The 23,526-nt window shown below is 36.1% G+C and overlaps 1 protein-coding gene across 1 annotated transcript in view; it reads right to left on the bottom strand.

Annotated features, from left to right (window-relative positions):
• The window catches only part of LOC122111798 (pistil-specific extensin-like protein), a 125,605-nt gene that overhangs the window by 15,921 nt on the left and 86,158 nt on the right, over window positions 1-23,526 (bottom strand). The window contains exon 3 of the mRNA XM_042684524.1: window positions 4,122-4,203. Coding sequence (XP_042540458.1) covers window positions 4,123-4,203 — 81 coding nt within the window. The 3' untranslated portion in view covers window position 4,122. The remainder of the gene's footprint in view (window positions 1-4,121; window positions 4,204-23,526) is intronic.

The following is a 23,526-nucleotide window of genomic DNA, read 5'->3' as shown; positions in this document are numbered from 1 at the left end:
TATTTAGTTTTGGGGGCCTTGTTAAGGTAGATGTATTTTTGAACTAGTAAAAATAGTCTGAGAAGAATTATCATTTCTACAATGTTGGCTTTCAATGTAGGAAAACACACCACTCCATTTTGTTTTCAACTTCTGGTCCACACTGTAATTCAGTATACCAATCTATATGGCTCAGTCGTAGCAAATAGCCTACATGAGGCCCTGAGTTGGAGCCACAGCACTGCACAAAATCCAACAATAAACAAACAAAAAATACCTCCACAGCAATGCTCCAATCCTAGCTAAAATTTAACTCTCAACTCTGATATCCTACAGCCAATGTTAGCTTAAGTAACATGGTCACATCGTGGACCTTCTCTGTAGGAAAGAAATAGGCATACAAAGGTATTTATCTTGTACAAAGACACTGTCCAACATGAATTATTCCCAATACTGAATTCTGCACTATCTCTACAAATACACACATGTGCATGTGCATGTGCATGCACTCGCATACACACACACACACACACACACACACACACACACACACACACACACATAGAAATTACATAACAAATAATTCTTATAATTTTTCTGTCATAGAGTTGAGGTATGTAGCCCATAAACAAAAAATTAGTATACCTTTAGTGAAGTACATTTTCTTTTTCATTCTATTTTGTTATCCTAATTCAGACGGTAATTTGTTCACCAATATTTACAGCAGTAATCTATACTTCACAAAGCAGAATGGAAACTAGGTGAGATTTTCTCTTTTTTTGTTTAATTTATTGCAAAAAGCAAATCCAACAAGTGAAATTTCCCATTTTCACACCAAAAACAAGGAGATCAGCCAAGCAAGTAGTTTTCAAAGCTAGAGAACCTTTGAAGGAGTTGGAAAATAAAATGAAATAAAAGGTTTTCCTAAACTACTAGTTTTAATCTCAATCTGTCAATAAAAAGAGCCATATAATTTAAAACCAGAATGTGTCAGCTGTCACTGTTTTCTCATTGTGGTTCACCCTCAGTCACAGTAAATACTATAGAAATAAGAATTAACAAATAAATTTTACTGACATCTCCACAAATTCCATCACTTTTTCCAGAGGCTCCCTGACTGCCCAACAGACTTGCAGATTCCACAAACTTTCCTAAGAAAGTCAATGCAGATCTGAAGTATCACCTTAGGGGTTAGGGCTTAGACATCTCTACCCTGGCAATGGAGGGTTTTCTTTTTGTTTTCCTTTTTCAGTTAGCATAGATTGATTGTATATGGGATGGGGGTTAATTGTGTTTCTACACATGCATCCAGGGTCACCTGCATAAATTTCTCCTTCATCTCATTCTCCTATCATAAAACAATTTCAATAAGCTACGTTCTTCTCTTTTCATGCATAGGCATAAAGTATTCTGGTATTGTTCACCCTCCTGCACACCCTCCCCCTTCCATGGGTACCCAACCCCCAATGGTGCCTCTTAATTTGTACAAGGAGTTTGATCGATGGAGATTTTTTATTAGTCCAGTGTCAGTTGTGTGAGGAGAGCAGCTGTGTCACTTTGTCTACCCTTGATACTACAGAGTGCCTGGGATACATTATGTCCTTTGTAAATGCTGACCAGAATGAAATCAGACCATTGGTATTCACAAGAAATGCCTTTCATGGGCCTTGCTTTGCAGATACTGGTTGAGTATCCATTCTCTAACCACCTTGGGAATGAAAGTGCTTCACAGGTCAGGTGTCTTGAGATGTTGATAGATTTGCATAGAAATAATGAGATGTGTTGAGGAGGAACACTAAGTCTAAATACGAAATGCCTTTTTATGTCTTATACACCTATGGACATCATCAGAAGGTAACTCCTAACCGTATATTTAGTGCACAACTTTGGATTGAAACCCATCAGACTTAGGCATCAGATCATCACTAAAAAAATTCTGAACTTGGACTGGGAAGGTGGCTCAGTGGTAGAGTGTTGCCTTGCATGCACGATTTGGGAATGAAAGTGCTTCACAGGTCAGGTGTCTTGAGATGTTGATAGATTTGCATAGAATTAATGAGATATGTTAAGGAGGAACACTAAGTCTAAATACGAAATGCCTTTTTATTTCTTATACACCTATGTACATCATCAGAAGGTAACTCCTAACTGTGTATTTAGTGCACCACTTTGGATTGAAACCCATCAGACTTAAGGCATCAGATCATCACTAAAAAAATTCTGAAGTTGGGCTGGGAAGGTGGCTCAGTGGTAGAGTGTTGCCTTGCATGCACAAGGCCCTGGGTTCAATTCCTCAGCACCACATAAGCAGAAAAAAAAACCGGAAGTGGCGCTGTGGCTCAAATGGTAGAGCGCTAGCCTTGAGCTGAAGAGCTGAGGGACAGCGCCCAGGGCCTGAGTTCAGGCCCACGACTGGACCAAAAAAAAAAAAATTTCTGAACTCCTAAGCATTTTAGATAATTTAGGATTTTCAGAAAAATATATTGCTAAGCTAAATTAAAATTTGGTAAGAGTCACTCTTAGCTTAATAGCTATAATTGCCTTCTAAAAAAATTCAGAAAGCATGTGCGTATTGTGTGTGTGCAAGCACTGTGACTTGAATCCAGGGGCCCTGTGCTCCTGTTTGTTTTTTTGTTGTTGTTGTTGTTGTTGTTCAGTGCTGGTATTCTACCACTTGAGCCACAGCTCTATTTCTGACTTTTTGCTGGTTTGTGGAGATGAGGCTCCATTCAGGCTAGCTTCAAACTTAAATCCTTCGATGTCAGCCTCCTGAACAGCTAGAATTACAGGCACAAGTGACCAGCGCCCAACTCACATTAACTTTTAAGTATTTAATTAACATGATTTTTTACAAACTTGTATTAATATATAAATTAAATATGTATTCCAGGTTTTCCCAGAGAGAAATATTCATATGTAAGTTGACCATCTATAATGTGAAATCCAAAATCCTTCAAAATCTGAAACATTTTTGAGCACCCAACGTGATAGTTACAAGTAGAAAATTCCAAAGTTCAAATGATGGGTCAAGGTTAAAACACAAATGTTTCTCATATTGTCTAAAGTTTTGTTCAAGTTTGGTGTATATGGTATATATAAAACACCAATAAAATCAGTCCCCATTCTAAGTTTTTATGCACATACAAATATTCCAAATTCAAAAACAGCCAAAATCCAAAGTACTTCTTATCCAAAGTGATTATTCATAGCTCATAACTGCAACTCCTTTTACATTATCTCACTGAATAAAGCCACAGTATTTTTTGATATAGTAGACCTCATTGCGTAATTAAAATACAGAATGAGAGTACTTTCTAATTGTTGCATTATTTGCACTGTTACAAAACTAAGGAGGCCTAAACAAATGAAATTTAATTTTTAGCAATTCTAATAAAGTAGATACAGAAATGTTCTTACAAAAGGAAACTAATCAGTTTAAGATGCCACAACAAGATATATTAGTTAATCTCTGTCATTTTCAAAAATTATTGGAGTGACTGTGACAGTCAGTTTAGAAATCATAAAAAAAAAAGACCAGCTTTCCGAGTGTCTCCATTTCTTATATCAAAAGCTTCATCTCTGGGTGTATATTAACACCTCACAACTTATTTTTACAAATAAAATCTTCTTTAGCCAGAAGTAGAACTATGACCTAAGTGGTAGAGCGCTAACCGTACACAAACAAAACTCAGGGACAGTGCCCAGGCCTTGAGTTCAATACCCAGGACTGGTACAATAATAAAAATAAAGATGTGTTCCCACGAAGATGCTCAGAAAATTCATCACTGGACTTGAAGACAGCACCACAAAACAAATTCTCAAGTATATAGTGCAAAATGAAAATGCTGTGGTAGTATGTGCCTGCCAGCTAAATTTGAAAAGGATAGGGACACACACATCTAAAGGAGAGAGCTATGTGGAAGCCATTAGGTGTGAGGGCAGGTGTCATTGAGGACTCGGAACCAGTGACATTCTTGCTCATAGTAACCTGGGGTACCCAGGCCCTCTTTCAGTACTTCACTGCCAGCTCCAACCTGGGAAGTCTGTCCCCACTTGAAATAGAGACACACAGTTTCCTGGCAGTGAGGACCTCACTGTCATAGGCACTAGATTAAGAGGAGTCTGTGAAGGGTCTTACTCACATCAACAAGCTGATTGACTCCGCTTGCCGTCTTTGCCAGTGTTACAAGGTCCTCCTGCATCTTGTCCACCCATGACTTGATCCTGCAGAGATCAGACAGAAAAATGCTCTCTCAGAGGCTGCCAAACACATTCAGATCCTGGCATGTGCATCCATGCTTCCCATAACTCCTTAAATTGCCTTTGCATATTCCTTCTTCTTGCTGGTTCTCAGGGTGTGCACCCTCTCATTCCACCTTCAAATAGAAAGGCACCAAACCTTCATGCAGAACCTCTTAAGATGCCAAAATACTCCCAAAGCAAAGAAAGGAAAGTTCCATGAGTATCTTAGAAAAGATAAATCTTGCTTTTTAAAACATAATTCCATAAAATAGTTATTAAACAGAGCAACAAACTGTGTATTTTTGCTTATATATATGCCAACTGAAAATAATTTCAGACTATTTGAAAACCCAACAATCACACTATTCTGAGGTAACCTCTATCAATTTAATGTTATGTTCCATAATCGTGTTGTAAAAATGTTTCATGCAGTTGAAACCATCATTTATCTACTAAAAACAACTTATTTTCTTATGCCATGATACGTTCACATGTCATTAAAAATGCCTTGAAATAGTTCCTTTTTATGGCCACTTAATATTCCCTTAGTTCTAGATTCTATAATATACTTGGTGGTTCTTATTTTTCTTGACAGAATCTCATCAGCTTTAACGAACACACATTATATTGCAGCAAATATAATACATAAGTAAATAAAACATGTCCAAATATCTGAGGACATCAGCTTTAAAAGCATTTTGTTTCACCACTTGAATTCTTAGATTTGGAATTAATGGATCCCACTTTTGGGCATTTCCCCAAATGATCACAAACAAGACCACACTAAAGCTACCAGCACAACTATATTTATTGCAGCATTATTTACCACAGCTAAGATAGGGAACCAACCCAGATGCCCCTCAGTAGATGAATGGATCAAGAAAATGCGGTATATATACACAATGGAATTCTATGCCTCCATCAGAAAGAATGACATTGCCCCATTTGTTAGGAAATGGAAAGACTTGGAAAAAATTATAGTAAGTGAAGCCAGGCCCAAAGAAACATAGGTCCCATGGTTTCCCTTATTTGCAATTACTAGTATATGTCTGAGACAAGCAGAAAAGGTCAGATAAGTTGATGTTAGGGAAATGAACCCCAAGATAAGGATTCAAATTTATTTTCTTGTGATTGTTTTAACATATTTATAAGATGATTTCTTTGTTGCTTTGTATGTTGCTCCCCCACGGTATAACTCCTGCTTTCACAGTATTTGATGTTGGTATAATTTGTAGAGGGGAAGGGAAAAAACAAATTGTTAAAATAGGGATACAGGTGGACCCACTGCAACAATGAGATGTACAAATCGTTATGTCGAAAAATGAACTTTAAGGGGTGGGTGGTGGGTGAGAAGATGGGAAGAGATGGGAAGGGGAAACAAAGGAGGAGGCAGCAATGCTTGATAAGAAATGTACTCATTATCTTGCCCATATAATTGTAACCCCTCTGTATGGTATTTTCACAAGTGAAAAAAAAAGATTTTTTAGATAAATTGAAAGGTAATAAAACAAAGAAATTCATGTGGAATAAAAGCTTACATTCAAGGGGATTTGAATGAGGCTTAGGAAAACAAGCAAAAAAAAAAAAAAGCAATGAGCTGACAAACTAAAGAGAAAGAAGGAAAACTGAGTCATTAAAAAAAAAAAAAGATGTATTACCTTAGTGAAAATCACAGAGGTATGACTTAAATGTGACACAAACAGTAAACAAAATGTATTAAAACTTTAGCAGAAATAAAAACAGAACGTTTACTTAGACATGCTATGTGAATAGACAGAAAAGAGTAAATGAATATCAAAAATAAAATAGATAAAATTATAGAACCATAAAAATAAGTAGTGCATGTGTTACAATAATATTACAGTTTGTACTACTTATATGCAAGTACATAGCTCTGAAAAATACATAAGTACTAATCATTATTCTTAGCATTGCTCTTAGATATCATCATGGCCCATTTTTAAATGAAGAAAAGAAAATAGGCTCCTGTTAAGAACCTAATACTATCAAGTAGTAAGGTAAGTTACACAACCCTTCAACTGAGAATGGATATATGCATTCACCATACATAGACATGAAAAGAAAGGAACTTAGTTCATGCCTGAATTCTGATTTATGCTAAGCTTATACCAAACATCCATCCTCCTTGACACCTTCATGTACTGTCACTACTAATGTTCACTGAGGTGAGCCACTGGGGGGCTAAAAAGTAATTCAAGATCTGTCCAGTCTTATCAGGTCCTCTGACAAGCTGTCAGGTACACTGTAACACTGTATAGGAGCAAGGATTATTCTTCTTTTCATATATATATATATATATATATATATATATATATAGTATATTACATGATTTTCCTAAAACATTCAATAAGCATTATGCCTTTTAAAATTGAATGGCTGCAGTGGCTAGGAAATAAAGGTCACAAAAGTGAAAAATGATGTTTAAATACACATTCAAATCTTTATCATTCTCTCTTAGTAAACTGTCAACACGCATATCAAATCACTAATCAGTATTTTGTTATATGTATCCAGAGGTATTATAAAATTGGGGGGAAATTATGAAGGGTACAGGATTTTCATGTAGTACAAAAGCGACAAAGCAGTCTCCTAGGACCAGTGTGTTACTTGTTCTTTGTTAACCCATTCAGCAAGTACTAGAATCTGCCAGGGAAGGGAAGGCACTGAAAGATGGAAAAGCAAGTTGGGGTTAACAAAAAACCACCAAGAATATGGTGAGATATGTTTCAGGAACTTAGCCTATTAAGTGGGGAGACTGATAGAAGAGAGCAAGAGATACCATCTCCCAACCATTTTGTAAAGGTGATGTACAGAGAGGTTCAGTTACATAAGTTGGGTAATTAATACATTTCTTTTTGAACAGTGTTACTCTCTCCTTCATTTTCTCCCACTTTTTCCCCTCCTGACCTCCCTTCCCCCAAGTTTGTAAAGTTCATTTCCAACGTAATGTATAATATTAGAGTATCATTACTGAATGGCAGTAATTTCTCTTTTTTTATTTTAGTTTTGTACCCGTTGACTTGTATATATGTTGGTCTATTTTCAGGAGGGGAAGGGGAATCACAGAAGTGGTAGACAAAGGGTGAAATAATTCAATAGTGATCTCCTCCAATTAATATGAGAACTGACTAATAACAGAATATTATTAATATTTAATTAATATTACAGGTACCTGGAAATATTGACAAGAAAGTGAAATCCAAAGAACTGAGCAAAGAATGATGTTTAAATATTTTTCAGACAAAACACAGTTACGGTGTGAAGGGCTAAGACAAATCGGTATCTTGATGTGGGTAGTAAATTCTAGGAGTATTACCAAGAGACATATAGAGTAAAAGCTCATGGAAGACTAGGGTTACTTAAGAATGTATTCAGCTTCATTGCAGCCCAATTGCTTATTTCTGGTACACTAAGGCTTTATTCTTGGTTTTGGTATCTAAAAGACTCCCTTCCAGAAGAATCTGCACAGATTGTTGCATATATGAAAATGCAGGACACATTGCCCTGTCTGTAGTTCCAGTACCTCAAGGGAATAAAACCACGGTAGATTTTGCAATTTCAAGCCGTTTGTATGGCTAGAGTCCAAGCTTGGTTCAGTAAACACTATGACAAGAATGTTGGTAAAAATTTTCAGTCAGAACAAGAATACTATTATTCTGAAGCATATAGTGTGTGTTTTCCAAATAATGAAGAGATCTTTGACAATGAGAGGACAAAGAATTATAAGATCAGGTAAGTGGCTATGAATGCGATGAAATAAATTTCCCTAGCATCATGCAGGTTGTGATTGGAAGGGAGAAACAAAAGTGAGAAAATAGAGGTAGCAGGGAAGTGAGAAAGGAGGCCATCTCAAGAACTCTCAGCAGTAGTTAAAGAGAAAAAGGAAAGGGGAAGGAAGGAAGGCGAAGCAACCAGCTCAACAGAAATCCTCATGTGGACATGATTTCACATACCCATGGGGATAGCAACTGAATGGCAGAGAGACTTGAAGGTGAGTCTGAGAGGTTCTCAGTTTGGCAAGACTAGAACACAGGATATATAGAAAGGATACTGGAAGAACAGGATAGAGAGACATTGATGACTTGTGGTTTCAATTTAGCTTTTATTTTTGATTCCTAGCTAGAGGTTAAAACCAGGGCCTCACACATGATAGACAAGAGCATGACCACTCAACAGCAGCCCAACCCAAATCAATTTTTTAAACTGATTCAATTAGAAACATTTTGAGAGATTCAAGTATAGGAATACAATAGACAATCAAACTGACACATGTGCATAGCCATCACAAGCAAGGACTGCATAACATTCAAAGACTGGTTGCCAAAGTGCATAGCAAAGGCAGAAGCAAATCAATGTACATCTCCAAATGACAGTTCATAGAGGGAAGGAAGATGAGAGGAGGAGCGGGGGGAACCGGCATTTTGGGCTCTAGAAAATAATATTTAAATAATGTTAGAATCAGAACAGTAGAAAGAGAAGGGAATCTAAGTACTGTGGTTAGGCAGAAGCCATAGGAGGGGATCATTCTCATAGTGGCGCTAAGGCCATCAGAAATATAAGTCCACTTGAACTGTGAGGCGAAAGACAGAGAAGCAACAGAAAATAGATAATGGAGAAGTTGAGGCTCCGTATTTATTTATTTATTTGCCCATCCTGAGGTTGAACTCGGAGCCTGGGCACTGTCCCTGAACTTTACCAGCTCCAGGCTCGTGTTTACTCCCTGAGCCACAGCTCTGCTCCCAGCTTTTTGGTAGTGATTTATTGAAGATAAGTCTCATGGCCTTTACTGCAGGAGGTGACTTTGAACTGTGATCCTCACATCTCCCCCTCCTGAGTCACTATGATTATCAGCATTAGCTACCAGTGTGTAGACATTTTATTTTTTAATATGATGGATAGGGTAACATTTCAATGCAAAAGGAGAAAAACAAGTAGGGAAGTAGTTATCAAAGATGCAAGAAGGGCTGAGTATGGTGGCACATACCTATAATTATAGCAATCAGAAGCCAAAGGCAGAAGTTTCAGGAATTCCAGGCCAACCTGGGCTACATAGTGAGATTTTATCTCAAAACAAATTTAAAAAAGAAAATCAAATTCAAGAGAGAATATATAATTTATTGATAGGGCTCGGGAGTAGAAAACGTTGCTTCAAAGTAGGGTACTTCATCATTTCATAAAACAGCAGGCAGAAAAATGACCTTTTCCCTCTCTTCTCCAAAGATTCTCATATGACAGCTATCCCATCATTTCCATAGGGTAGAAATGTCACACGGAAACACCAGGAGGCATCTGAACAAACAGCCCTGCTAGGGTCCCTAGGTTGTTACCATTAGGGCATGTAAGACTGTCCCGCAATCATACTCTGAAATCTAGCTGCTCCACCTAAGTCATGGAGCTCTCCTTTCCTTATCAATTTTATTATGGTCAATAAATGTGTATGCTCTTCTTCTGCTAATCTATACATTTCAACAAGAGTCTCAGCCATGAATATGTGAGCAATATGTGAGCAAAGAAATTCTTTTCTCCCCTACAATACAGCAAGGTATGTTTTTTTATGCACTTAAATTCTCTGAGAACATGCTTTAAAAACCCAAATCATTTAAGTGTTACATTGTATGATACAGAAAGTAATTTAAGCTCTATTACTCCCCAAATCTATGTGATAACTCATTACAGATTCAACTAGTATGTTTACAACTACTTGATGCTGTGCATAAATTCTTTGTAATCTGAAGCATTCACTAAACTGACTAGAATAAAAGAGTCAAATGTTATTGAATAATTGAAATAATCTTATATGCTTTAAATTTCACTTTAGTGCATGGATACAGTGAAGATTCTAAATGCAAACATAAAAATGTTCACATTTTCATGAAGTTTAAAAAGAAAAAACTACTTGTCATTCAATTAGCATTGTTCCCTTTAAAGCTGGATTTGTCTGTAATGTGGTTTTCTAAAGAGTTAATGCATAGATCAGACAACTCTTTTTTTAAAAAAAGGAAAACGGTAATCCATTTCATTTTGTATGCAGTTGAGGAACATGAAATTCTACAAAGCACAAATTATGCCCTGCTTACTTAATCTATTCTAATGTGTAACCGTTGAGTATGAAGTGTCAAATCTTTGCAGTTACCATTTAATTGTTTTTTGTTTTGGTTTTGTTTTTTGGTTTTTTTTTTTTTTGCCAGTCATGGGTCTTTAACTCTGGGCCTGAGTGCTGACCCTCAGCTCTTCTGCTCAAGGCTAGTGCTCTATCTATCACTTATGCCACAGTGCCATTTCCAATTTTCCAATTAACTGGAGATAAGAGTCTCATGGACGTTCCTGCCCATGCTATCTTTGAACTGAAATCTTTGGATCTCAGCCTCTTAAGCTTGGGACAATGGGAAAAGAGAGATAGCCAGACATGGGTGGCTCATACCTGTAATCCTAGCTAGTCAGGAGGCTGAGATCTGTGGATTGTGGTTCAAAGCCAGCCCAAGCAGGAAAAGTCCATGAAACTCTCCAATAAACCACCAGAAAACCAGAAATAGCGCTGTGGCTCAAGTGGTAGATCGCTTGCCTTGAGCTAAAGAGCTAGGGACAGCAACCAGGCCCCGAGTTCAAGCCCCATGACCGACCAAAAAAGAAAAAAGAGTGATAGGTAAGCATTATTATACTTGTTCCTACCTAAGACTAAGGTGACCTTTCCTATACTCGATGTGGGCTAAATCCTGGGGGGAGGGGAAGAGGGAGGTTAATGTGTGTACAACTAGTGCTATCCATAAGGAAGGAACACTAAAACAGACATCTTTCTACCCATCCATACCCCACTAGAAATTATCATAGGGACACGGAAGAATGGGAAATTCACTATGGAGAAAAGGAAAGAGGAGGATTCTTACAGTAAGGGATTACAGGAAGTTACTGAAAATGAGAAATCTGTAACACTTGGGGCCTGTGCTAAAGCAGTTCTCTGCCTCTGTCACTATTTTTAGCCAGTAATTGTATTTTTAACTCAAGGAGCCTGGTAGAGCCAGGGGGGAAAATTTAAATATCAAAAGATCTAGAAAACTGACCCTTGCAATTGTGCTATTATATAAATAGCTTATTCATAAACTTGAAGGCATAAGATCATACATTTCAACAGTCAAGTGTTCCATTTGCTATAAATATCCTACCAATGTGAAACTGCTTCTAGTTTTGTTATATAATAAACCACCCACAGTGTCCCCGTGGTTGAGTAAAAATAACATAAGTAAGCCAGAGATTTAGATAACATGAACATGTAAATTTGTTAAATATTCATTTCATAGCCAAGCACCAGTGGCTCAAGCCTGTAATCCAAGTTACTCAGGAGGTTGAGATCTCAGGATCACAGTTTGAAATCAGCCAAAGCTGGCTCCAATTAAGCACCAAAAACAAAAGGCTGGAAGTGAAGCTATGGCTAGGGTGTTAGAGCACTAGTCTTGGGCAAAAGCCCTCAGGGACAGTACCCAGGCTCTGAGTTCAAGCCCCAGGATACACAAGCCCCAGGATACACACACACACACACACACACACACACACACACACTTTTATAAGCTATATATATCTATATATATTATATATATAATTACCATATATATTATATATAATATATGTAATATATGTTTGTGTTTTTCTTATAATATGGATAAATATATATTGCAATACTGTTTCAGGTAAAGCAGTTGCCTGATGTCTACATTAAATCCGAGGATTATTTGGGACCTGAATGTTGTACTAGGAGTCTTAGTTCCTAAACTCATTCTCAGTTTAGACCGTTTTCAAGAACACCGCTGTTCTGTATTTAGAAAACTATTTGAACATGTGAAGGGCTTTTGCATTCTTCTTATTTTGGTCTAGAGTAATGTGGGGAAATGCAGAAGGCGAGGGAATCAGGCTAATCAATTTGGAAAGTTAAAGAATTTGAGAGCAAAAAGAAAATGCTGAAACATTAAAAACTGTCACTCAGCTCATGTTTCTCTGCTTTCATTTTCTGCTGGCCTGTGTGTGTGTGTGTGTGTGTGTGTGTGTGTGTGTGTGTGTGTGTATTGCGCTCCTAATTTTCTGCTGGCCTGTGTGTGTGTGTGTGTGTGTGTGTGTGTGTGTGTGTGTGTGTGTGTGTGTGTATTGCGCTCCTAACCCAATATACCAATAACAATATTCATAATTATTCACAGTTCTCAAAGGAAAGGCCAAGAATCTTCATATGATATTCTTTTCCCCACCATTTTGAGGTGATTTTTGTTTTATTTAACCTCCCACTTTTTGTTAAATGCTTTGTTAATATTTTCTGCTTGGCTAATATTTTCTGCCTCAGCTGCAGCATTTTGCTTCTAGCTTCCAAACAGATAAGAAGCAGAGTTTAGGGCTGATATTAAAGTGGCTTCACAGATTGGCTGGGGGGGTGGGGTGTCTCATATGTGCTATTTGTTCCCCTAGGCCTCAAGACCTTTGCTTTTATCCTTTCACATCACTGTTAGTTACAACCTCCAGCACGGTCCCTGTGCAGCTCCGTGCCAACTGGGGTGTCCCACATGGCCACACAATCTGCTGCTGGTGTTTCTATGAACTAAATGAGCTGAATTTCTAATTACTCATTACAAAATCTCCATTCATCTTACTGAAAACCTTCCCTTCCATTGTTCATCTGTGCTTCCCCCCCCACTCCTGCAGATTATTCACAAAATTTATTTTAGCCTAATTCAAGCATGTAAACATTATTTAAGTAATGTCATGATTTTTTTAATCTTCAGTTCTTTCTTTCTCAATTATGTGAGCAATCATAATAGTTCCCAAACTACAATATCCTCCAATGATGACTACACTGGGATTCTGATCTAATAAAGGCCAATCCAGTACCCTACATGAATTAATATCTCCAGTCAAGCTAGTGTAGACATTTCCCATGTCAGTTTTCTCTGATAGCTTTAAGTCATATGTCTTAAGCCTCTTTAACTTCCCAAAATCACCCTTCAAGTTAAAACTTCAGGTCCTTCTTCTGTTCAATAAAGTGGGCAAAATCTCATTAATCTTTCTTTTATCTAATTTTCTAAGATATGTATCGCCTGTCCTACAAAGTGTAACATATTGATATAATGTCTTATGTTAGTGTCATTTTCCCAACAGCATTCAATTTGTTAAACAGATGAACCACAATTAAGGATTTTGTGTTGGCAGCACTTGCATATTTTAAATATACAAAAGAGGCTTAAAAAACAACAGATAATAACTTTTGACCATATGTATGCCAAAAGCTGTTCTGAACAAGTTCCATATTAAAAACCCCTTAATTCTTGAGAAAATATATAGAGAGATTCTATTATAAGGCTACTTTACGTATGAGGAAACTGAGGCATAACTTAAATGCCTAAAATCACACTAGATAACAAAGCAGTTTTGACTTGAATAAATATAAATAAACTAAAATGTAAAAATATAAAAAATAAAATAAAATATAACTCCTTAATGAATATTGAATAGTGCAGTATAATTAACATTCCACACTCTTCTCATAACTTTGAAACAATTCCTGTTTTCTACTTTATTCAACTTGATAGCCCTGGGCTCAAAGCCTGTTTCCTAGATGTAAAGAGACAAAAAATGGCATGTACAGAAGTCTTATATTTTCATGGCAAGAGAAAAGTCTATAGTAGTTAGAAAACAAAAATTTCAATATTGAGAAAAACCAAGTATTTAAAGAATCTGTCTCTGTGAAGCTTGGAACAAGGTTCTATAAATGTGACAATTTTTCATCAGAGTAAAATTCAAGATTTCCTCAGGGCTACCAAATAAAGCAAGCACTATTTATTTACAAGCAGAAAATGTAATGCTTTCATCAACGTAATGTGACATTTTGCAGATAGCTAATGACTCCCACATTATTCCCAGCATGCCCACAGATTTGACAGGAAATAGCAGGTTAAATGTAGAGTCAGATTCTAAGAAGAGCATTAAGTGCTTCAACATGAAGGGATATGCATGACTACTTCTACCGGACTTCACTGTTTTCATGATTCAGGTTCAAATATACAAACAAATGTATGAGTATAAAAAAATCAGGATCCAGATTGACACTTGAGCTCTTCTTTTAAATACAGCCCATTTTGTAATTTGTCTACCAGCTGTTCCAAGACAGACTTTACTTAACAATCAAAAGCTGTCAAACCAAACATATTAACTTGCAAATCCGAAAGACAATAACTGTCCCTCTGAAGACCATCAAAAAGAAAATGTGCCAGGTTAGCTTCCCTTCAATATTTTAATCTTATTTTATTTTTCATTAAATACAGGGTTCTTCAGAAATAAACATGAAGGGTATTTCAGACGAGATCGGGCGCGTTCAGGGTGGGCGCATTCAGGGTGGTATGGCCATAGACTACATGAAGGGTATTTCAAACATGAGATGATAAATATCTTTCAAGTTCAGAAAATATATCGCAATGTAATTGCTTTCAACCTTTTGCCCCCTGAGAACATGGTTGGCTTTGACCCTTTTACCTGAACTGTATGCACCCCCTGCTACTGAGTTCCCTCTGGTAGTCTGCACTTGGTGAACATTCTAAGTAGAGTCTCTTGGATAGAAGAAATAGAACCGGGTTCCATTCCTCACCTCCTCAGTATAAACACAACCTAACTATATTTTTCCATCATGTTTCGCAACTAACACAACAAAATAAAAACAACAGTTGTGTTTTAAAATCAAATTATATTTTTTTAAAAAAGATTAAACACAGAAACAACAGAACATCTATTACATGGTAGGGAGGAGGAAATGTGAAGATAGAGGTCAAAGGCTCCAAAATGACAGATGTTTAAGATGAACAAGTTTAGAGATCTAAATTTGAGGACAAAAGTTAAGAAGAACATTATATTTCACTAGAAATTTTGTTAAATAAGTAGATTTCAGCTGCTCTTGTCACAACCAAATCAGTAACAATGTACAATCATAGATATAAATCTGCTTTGATGCAGTATTCATTGTACTATATCTATACTTACACATACCTTATTATATTATATTTAAGCTCCATATATATATATATATATATATATATATATATGTAATAATATTCACTTTCAAATTGATCAAGTGGCAGAAAAACTTTACCTTAGCACTATTAAATAATCCCTTTCAAAAGTATAAATCATTGGTGATAGATTATACATGTATACATACATATATATGCCAAATAAGAAAAATCTTTTGCAATGTCTTGGTCACAATTTCTTTGTTGACAGTGTTTAATTTGCAAATTATAGAATATTTGCTAATGTTTAAATGACATGTTACTATAAACTTTTATGCATTATATGTTGAAAAGGTTAAAACAGGTAATAAATATATATATATTATAAATATGCTTTTCATATACATATGATAAAGCATTTTATATAGCTAAATCCAAATAAAGCTTCTCCATTATTTTCTATATTATAAATATGTTATAAGGCATACCACGTATGTAAAGTTACTAAGGTCTTAGCACATCTAAGCTAAAATGTTGTTTTTCAAGTTAGACCTCAAGTATCATCTGATAATTCACTATTACAGCAAAAAATTATATAGAAGAAATTGATATGGTGTATAGTTCCTGTAACTAGAAGTAAATGAGAACATAAAAACTAAATTTTAATCAAAAATATAAAATATAAAATGAACCATCTAAAATTTAGTCACTTGGCTTCTCAAAGCTCTCATTTATGTGGCAGCATTGAATAATTATTCAGTGATTAAGAGCAAAGACCTAGAAACAGTGTAGCACTGAATCATCACAGAAACAGGTTGAAATAATTTAACAGGCCTTGGTTCAGACAGGTCCCTGCTATAAGATGGCACACTCATGAAATTCATCTTTATGAAATATGAATCATGAAGCAGCCATGAATTAAACATCAACATGCTGACTGAATTGTCGCAATCTTCTAATTGTGTGTGTGTGTGTCTGTGTCTGTATCTGTGTGTATGTGTGATTAGTCAGTCTATCACTGTTTGTAAGGTTTCAGTTAGAGCACATTGCAATGTGGATTTCAACAAGCAATTTTAAAATGGATCACCCTGTATTGTAATATTAAAGTCTCCAGATTTCTGAAGCTAGATCTGTGAGTCATATATGACTCAGCAGCCTCCCACAAGCCTGACAAACCTTCTCTTCTCTTTCAGAATGCTTCTGCTGTAGAATAGAGGCTCAATGGACTGCTTATCAGTAGCTGCAGGATGCAAATGGACTTGAGCATATGTAGTAATAAGAGATAAAGACCCATCAACTATCACATTTCTTGCTTTGCTACCTACAGAATTGTCGGGGACATGGTAAACTCATAAGCATTTATATGACCCTAGATGATTTGAAGATTGAATCCTCTAACTAAAGTAACTTTTTCCAAATAATGCAAGTAATAAACATTATCTTCAGACCTAGAAATTACACAAGAAAGTATCTTATCTTTATGTTCTAATACAATTTGTATTAAAGAAAGCATTCTTTACAGTGTTTATGAAAATTATCATGTCCACTTTTCTTCTAGAGTACTCCTTGTGATAGGCATTCATGTAAACACAAATAGCTTTTTCTTTGGGAACAAAGTTGTACAAAAACTCTGCCAGACACAACAGAAATTTTGGCATATTTATTTTATGAATTATTACACAACAAAAAGTAATTTTGTTTTACAAACTGTTCTTTTTTCCTGATTTTTATAGTGGTTATTACCACCTGGAATTCCCATGTAAAGTTATAAAAACCTCAGAAGAAAACTAAAATGCCTTTGCACACCCAAATCCTAATGGCAACTAAAATCTCACATAAAGTATATATGTTATAATGTATTCATGTGAGTATTGTATTTTTATTTATTGTCTTATCCTTAGATGTAACAATAAAAACATTCACATGTCAAGAGAAAACTTTATCCTGCCAGTAAAAGGAAAACAACATCAGCAACGGGAAAATTCTTAGTAATGATTAATAAACATTCCCTGTATGTTCCAGAGAAATATTTTCTAATCAAATGACGGTCAAGTAGCTTGACACACCTGGTAAATTATAGGGGTTAGAATTGGACTTTGGAGGTGGAATGGGTATGGCTCCTCCAGCTTAGTTGTTGAGACTATGGATCGAAAAAGGAACAAGAGGCCGTATCCACAAAATGCAAAAGCCAGGAACCAGAAATGCTGTTCACAGGAATTATGCTCAAACACAGCATAGTGAAACACATGAACACTACCTAAAATGGGGGAAGGGAAGGGGAGAAAAATAATAACAGAGGGGATAGATTTGAGGCAAATATACTGTATGCCTGCATGAATATGTCACAGTGAAACTCCTTCTTAAAAATAATTTATGTTATTTTCTTTTAAAGTGAAGCTAGGTGCTGGTGATTCACACTTGTAATTCTAGCTACTCAACGGACTGAGATCTAAGAACTGAGGTTCAATCAAGCCTGGATCCATCACAATATCTGTCCTGTTCATTGAAGACATCTTGGGGCCACATGGAGCTGGGAAGCCCTGGGGAAATAACAAGTTCCTTATTAACCAGCTCTCCCTGAACTTGTAACACAGCCAGCTGCTAATAAATTTGACTAAAAGAAAGAAAATAAAATTGAAATAACTCTAAGAGATTCAGAGAACCCAAAGGAAATGAAATCAAGAGAATACGTGAGGAAAAGGGACAGAAAAAATTGGGAGAAGCAAAAGGAAACTAAAACCAGAAAAATGTGGAGTTTGCTATACAAGGTAAAAAAAAAAATGGCCTGGTGTGTTAGCACACTCCTGTAATCCTAGCTCAAAACAAGCTTTGGCTATGTAAAAATACTTTGTCTCAAAAAGGTGGGGGTGAGCTGGGAAAGTGGCTCAGTGGTAGAGCGCTTGCCTTGCATGCCTGAAGCCCTGGGTTCAATTCCTAGGCACCACATAAGCAAAAAGAAAAAAGCTGGAAGTGGCACAGTGGCTCAAGTGGTAGAGCACTAGCCTTGAGCTGAAGAGCTGAGGGACAGCGCCTAGGCCCAGAGTTCAGGCCCCATGACCAGACAAAAAAAAAAAAAAAAAAAGATGGCGGTGGGGCACTTGAAGTCTTACATTTGAACATTTTAAAGAAATTAGCCTTTTTTCACCCAAAACTGCAAATAATACACAATTTAATGAACCACTATTTAGAACTTCTATTGGATTCAAGTTATAGTCCTAAATATGATGACACGTTTACTTTAGAGTTTTACTTGTTAGCTTGTAGGTTTGTTGTTGTTGTTGTTGTTGTACACTGGCAAGAAATCAGGGTCTCTATCATGCCAAGCAACTGTTCTACCAATGAGCCATACTACCAACATTATTTGGGTTTATTTTACATGAAATTATACCACAATTCTCTAAAATAATTTTGTATTTATTATTTTAAAACCTTCATTGTTTCTATTCAATTTATGGTTAGTAAAATTAATGTCCATTAATCTTTATCACTCAATATTACATCCTTAGCCAGACCTATAATCCTAACTACTCAGGAGGCTGAGACCTGAGGATTATGGTTTAAAGTCAGTCTGGAAAAGACAGTTCATGACTCCTATTTCCAATTAATCACCAGAAAGCTGGAAGGGGAACTGTGGCTCAAGTGGTAGAGCACCAGCCTTGAGTCAAAAGAGTTACAGGACAGTGCCCAGGCACACATACACACACACACACACTCTCTCTCTCTCTCTCTCTCTCTCTCTCTCTCTCTCTCAAATACATGCTTTCATCCTATGGTATGGAAAAAGGATTAAAACAACCTTGAATTTGAATTATGTTGTGCTAATCAATGACAGATCAATAAGCAAATGGTAATTTGTTTTTGGCAAGCCTTAGGTTGACTCCCTACAGATCAATGGACTTCATATTTGTACAGCGCTACATTTCCAATCTATTCACATTTGAACATTTGTATGAATGTAATTTTATTGTTTAATTGGTGTGCACATACAAACCCTGCAGGCACACGCTACCACTCATGGTCAGTCATTGCTCACATTCTACAGAAGAGTTCTAGGTGAGCAATAAGGGAGCCCAAAAAAAGGACTAGTTCCCCTCTTGCAGGGATTGCATAATCACATCAGTTCTTTTGTCTTTAATACAGTGGATTGGGGGTGGGGATTGGGGACTTTTAACTACGATAACTATCTTAGATAGTGAATTAGCTAACTTAGCCTTTAGATTCTCATATAGGAAAAATGGTCTGAATAGGAAACAACTCCTGAGCTAACCCTTTCCTTAGACTACCATTGCTACAACAGAAGAGAGGCTCAAGTGCATGAATTATCATGTGGAGGAAAGAAGGAGATTCAGCTTTTGAACTTGCCATCTAATGTAGATGTTTCCTCTGCCTATGATGCTTCCCTTTGAGAACTTCACATCTCCTCCCTTCCTCTAGCCTTTGGTTACCTGCTACAATCTCACACAGGCATTCATGACCATGCTTGCCAAACTTTTAACTCTGTCCCACTTTCTGTCATCAGTTTCAGGCTCCACTCATTTCTTCAAAACACTCACAACCTTGAAAGTATTGTATTTTATTTGCTTATTTACCTTTCAGTCTCTTTCCTCCGGAATGTAAACAGTCCCAAAGAAAATGTTATTTGAAATCAAGAGCATGTAGTATTGTATTAGGATAAAATAGTTGTCCAAAGAGAATAGTCAAACTGGCATATCAGCACTGTATGATACTTTTTTTTTTAAAGATGGAAAGAAATCTAGTAACTCTCTCTTTCCCCCTCCCCTCTCTCTCTGAAAAGTGGAATTATTAAAAATAATCTGTCAACAAAAGGACCATAAACATCTCTTAAAATCACATGTAAAGGATATTTCTATTTCAACTGAGTTTTTAAATTTTATTTTACTGTGACGGTGATATATGGAGGGTTACAGTTACATAAATAAGATAATAAGTACATTTCTTGTCAAACAGTCTTACCCCCTCCTTTGTTTTCTCCAGCTCTCCCTCTCCCCCTCCAACTCCCCTCCCCCCAACTAATAAAGTTCATTTCTAACATAGAGTCTAGTGAGTATTACTGTTGCATTAGTTCACCCTTTGTCCCACCATTATGTGGTTCCCCTTCCCTTCCCCAAATCAGATAAAGTTAAACAAGATAATATTGACAAAATTATTTCAGGACTTTCTAGAGAAAAAGGAGGTGGAGGAGGGAAGAGGAGGAGGAGGGAGGAGGAGGAGAAGGAGGAGGAGCATGAGGAGAAGGAGGAGGAGGAGGAGGAGGAGGAGGAGGAGGAGAAAGAGGAGGAGGAGGAAGGAGAAGGAGGAAGAGGAGAAAGAGGAGGAGGAGGGAGGAGGGAGGAGGGAGGAGGGAGGAGGGAGGAGGGAGGAGGAGGAGGAGGAGGAGGAGGAGGAGGAGGAGGAGGATTGCTCTATCTCCTGAGGTAATACTATAAAATCCAGCAGTGATGTAGACACTGGATAAGCAACTTCAGTGTAATCAGAGAATTACAGTATCTACATGACACCACCCCCTCCCCCACCCCACCTCCCACCACCTGCATGAGCTATGATTGAACTTTTGCTTATGGGGCTTGCTGGGCAGCACTACCAATCTGCTCAGCTTCCTATGGTTCTAAATGCCAAAATGCACTTTGGTGCTGCAAATGCTCCTATCAATTGCAGAAACTTGAACTCAAAGCTTATAGGTGTATTTCACCATAAAAGGGAAGTATTGGCAAAGTCAGGCAAATGTTTAGATTCTTGAGAGAATATCAGCCAAACAAATTGTGTGGAAATACAGAGTACTATTTAACATTGTGTATCGTTGCCAATTGCTAAAATTACTTTTGAAAGCTCATTAAATTCTCTGAAGCAGGGAATTAATGAGACCACAGCAGATTTCTCATTCAAAGTCATAACAAAATTTGAAATTAAAGTGGAAAAAAATTGCCTGCATTCTTAAGCTTCAAGTCAATCAATATGCCATTTTATTTTACTTCACATTCTTAAACTGTTACTTCCATGGAACATGTAGTTTTGTTTTTGATTTTTGCATAGTTTTACAGATCTTTTAACCTAGGCTTGGTCTGATTGTAGGTAGTTGGTAAGGGCTTGGCATTCTTACTATTATTGGAGAAAATAATACATGCATAAAGCCAGAAGAATCTTGTCGTCATAATCACTAGAGCCTATCTCTATTCACAAAATAGCTCATTTAAGAAGGTTCTGAGAGACTTATATTAAAAACAAATAAAAGGAAATAATGTAAATATTTGTCTAAGAAGACCTCTAATTTGTAATATATCAATTCCACAAATAATGCAGAAATGAAAAGATGGAATGAAGAACAAATGAATGGAAAAACTAATGAATGGAAAGATATTATGTTATCATAATGATACACAGAGGATGAACTTCTCCATGTGTATATGTAAAAATTAACTATTTGGTTCTACATACATTCACACAAGGAGTTACAGACCATGACCACTAATGAAAAAGCACACACAGTTAATGCCAAAGTAAGTCCAGGAAGTGATAAAGGAAGTGTCTCACGAGTTGTACCATGTGTTTTCTTTAGTTTATTTTCCATAAAATATGCTCAAATATTGTACAACACAATGCCTTATAAAGCAGGAGGAAAACAGACATTTGGAAGACTAATAGATATCTGTTCTTAGAAAGAAATAGTCTACCAACATGGATTTTGTATATTTCCCTTCTTGTTAGAAGCATTGTAAAATTACTGGTTACCTTCTTATGCCTTGGGCCATAAAATTTCAGAATATCATTCGGGTTTGGCTGTGTATGATATGATATAATGACTTTGTCATTTAAAAATGTCAAGTAGTAGCTTATAACTAATAGACGTCTTGTGAGAACACAATAGGTCTCACAGATATAGTACTTACAACAATATCTAACATAGAATAAATCTCCATTGTTCTGTGGAATCACACAAATCAAATACAGTACTAAAGTCTGTAACCTTCACATGTACCTTCTTAAAATAAAGAACAATTAATCCATTAGAATGCCCTTACCCTTGATATGGAATGCCATGAAAAATTATTGCTCTATATAAGTTTAAAAAATAACTTTAATGAATTCCTATGACATGTTTAGGGGCAATTTTATTATAATCCTACACTAGGGGATATTGTGCAATTGTTTCTCTTTTGGGTGCTTTTATTAAAATTTCTCTTAGTATTTTTCCTTATTTATAACAATTTGCATTATTAGAAAAATGTCAAGTGATCTTCAAGTGCATATAGTGAAAAAATTCATAAAAAATTGTTAAAAGCAGATATTATATTGACTTTTATTTTATATAATACAAAATATACAACCAAGAACATCAATAATTAACCTATATATAACTGCTGTCCCAAGATGATATTCTCAAGAATAAAAGTACAGCAAGTAAATATTCATACAAATCAAAACTGTGAACTCTAAGATAAATGGACTTCACTAAGGCATTTCCTAAATTACTGGGTAGTACAAGTATAATTATTCCTCCAAAAATCTGGGCAATCTTCTGAAAAGTAGTGTGAGATTCATCACTGTATGTAAAGCATAAAGAAGATAGAAATAAATTCAGTGAGGCAAAAATGTCATCTGTATAAATTCAACGCAATTCTATAGGAAGGCTAAATCAAAGTTCAACAAAATTAATGCCAGGAAATGGCTACTAACTTAAATTTTCTTATAATTCACAAGGGTAATATAATATATATATATAATATATAATGTATATATAAAAGGCACAATATAAAATTTAGAAAAGGTTTTAGAATTGTCATAATCTTACTAGACTGTGGTACAATTCCTTTCTTATTGGAAAGAGGCTTGCAATTGGAAATTTCTAGAATCAAAAACACTTCTTTTGTTTTCCAGGATCATATTAATATGCTTAGTCTCCTGTGTTAATAAAATCACATAATCTACCCAATATTCCATGTACTTTTCAGAATAGGTGATTGCACAAGATTTCTTTTTTTTAAGAAAGTCTCAACCATTGTGATTCATATTTATGAACTTAATTTTCGGTACCATCAATCCCCATTTTTAATTGTTACAGTCTCATACATAATGCATAATTTTATTAAAACATGTTATTGTGCTCTGTGACAGAGCATGTGTTGTAGAGTAAAATGTAATCATCTTTGACCTTAGCCCACCCATTGACATCAATAAAAGATGGAAATTATGCCTCCAAGCTGGCCTGGCTAAAAGGGCTTTTAGACTTAAGGCACTGGCAACTCCATAGCTACATAAAGAACATCTCCCTCTTTAGATAATCTCCAGTCTATTA

This window comes from Dipodomys spectabilis, unplaced genomic scaffold (genome assembly GCF_019054845.1).
Source record: "Dipodomys spectabilis isolate Male_0828 unplaced genomic scaffold, ASM1905484v1 ptg000089l, whole genome shotgun sequence".
Lineage (NCBI taxonomy): Eukaryota > Metazoa > Chordata > Mammalia > Rodentia > Heteromyidae > Dipodomys > Dipodomys spectabilis.
This window is presented reverse-complemented; position numbering and strand designations above follow the sequence as displayed.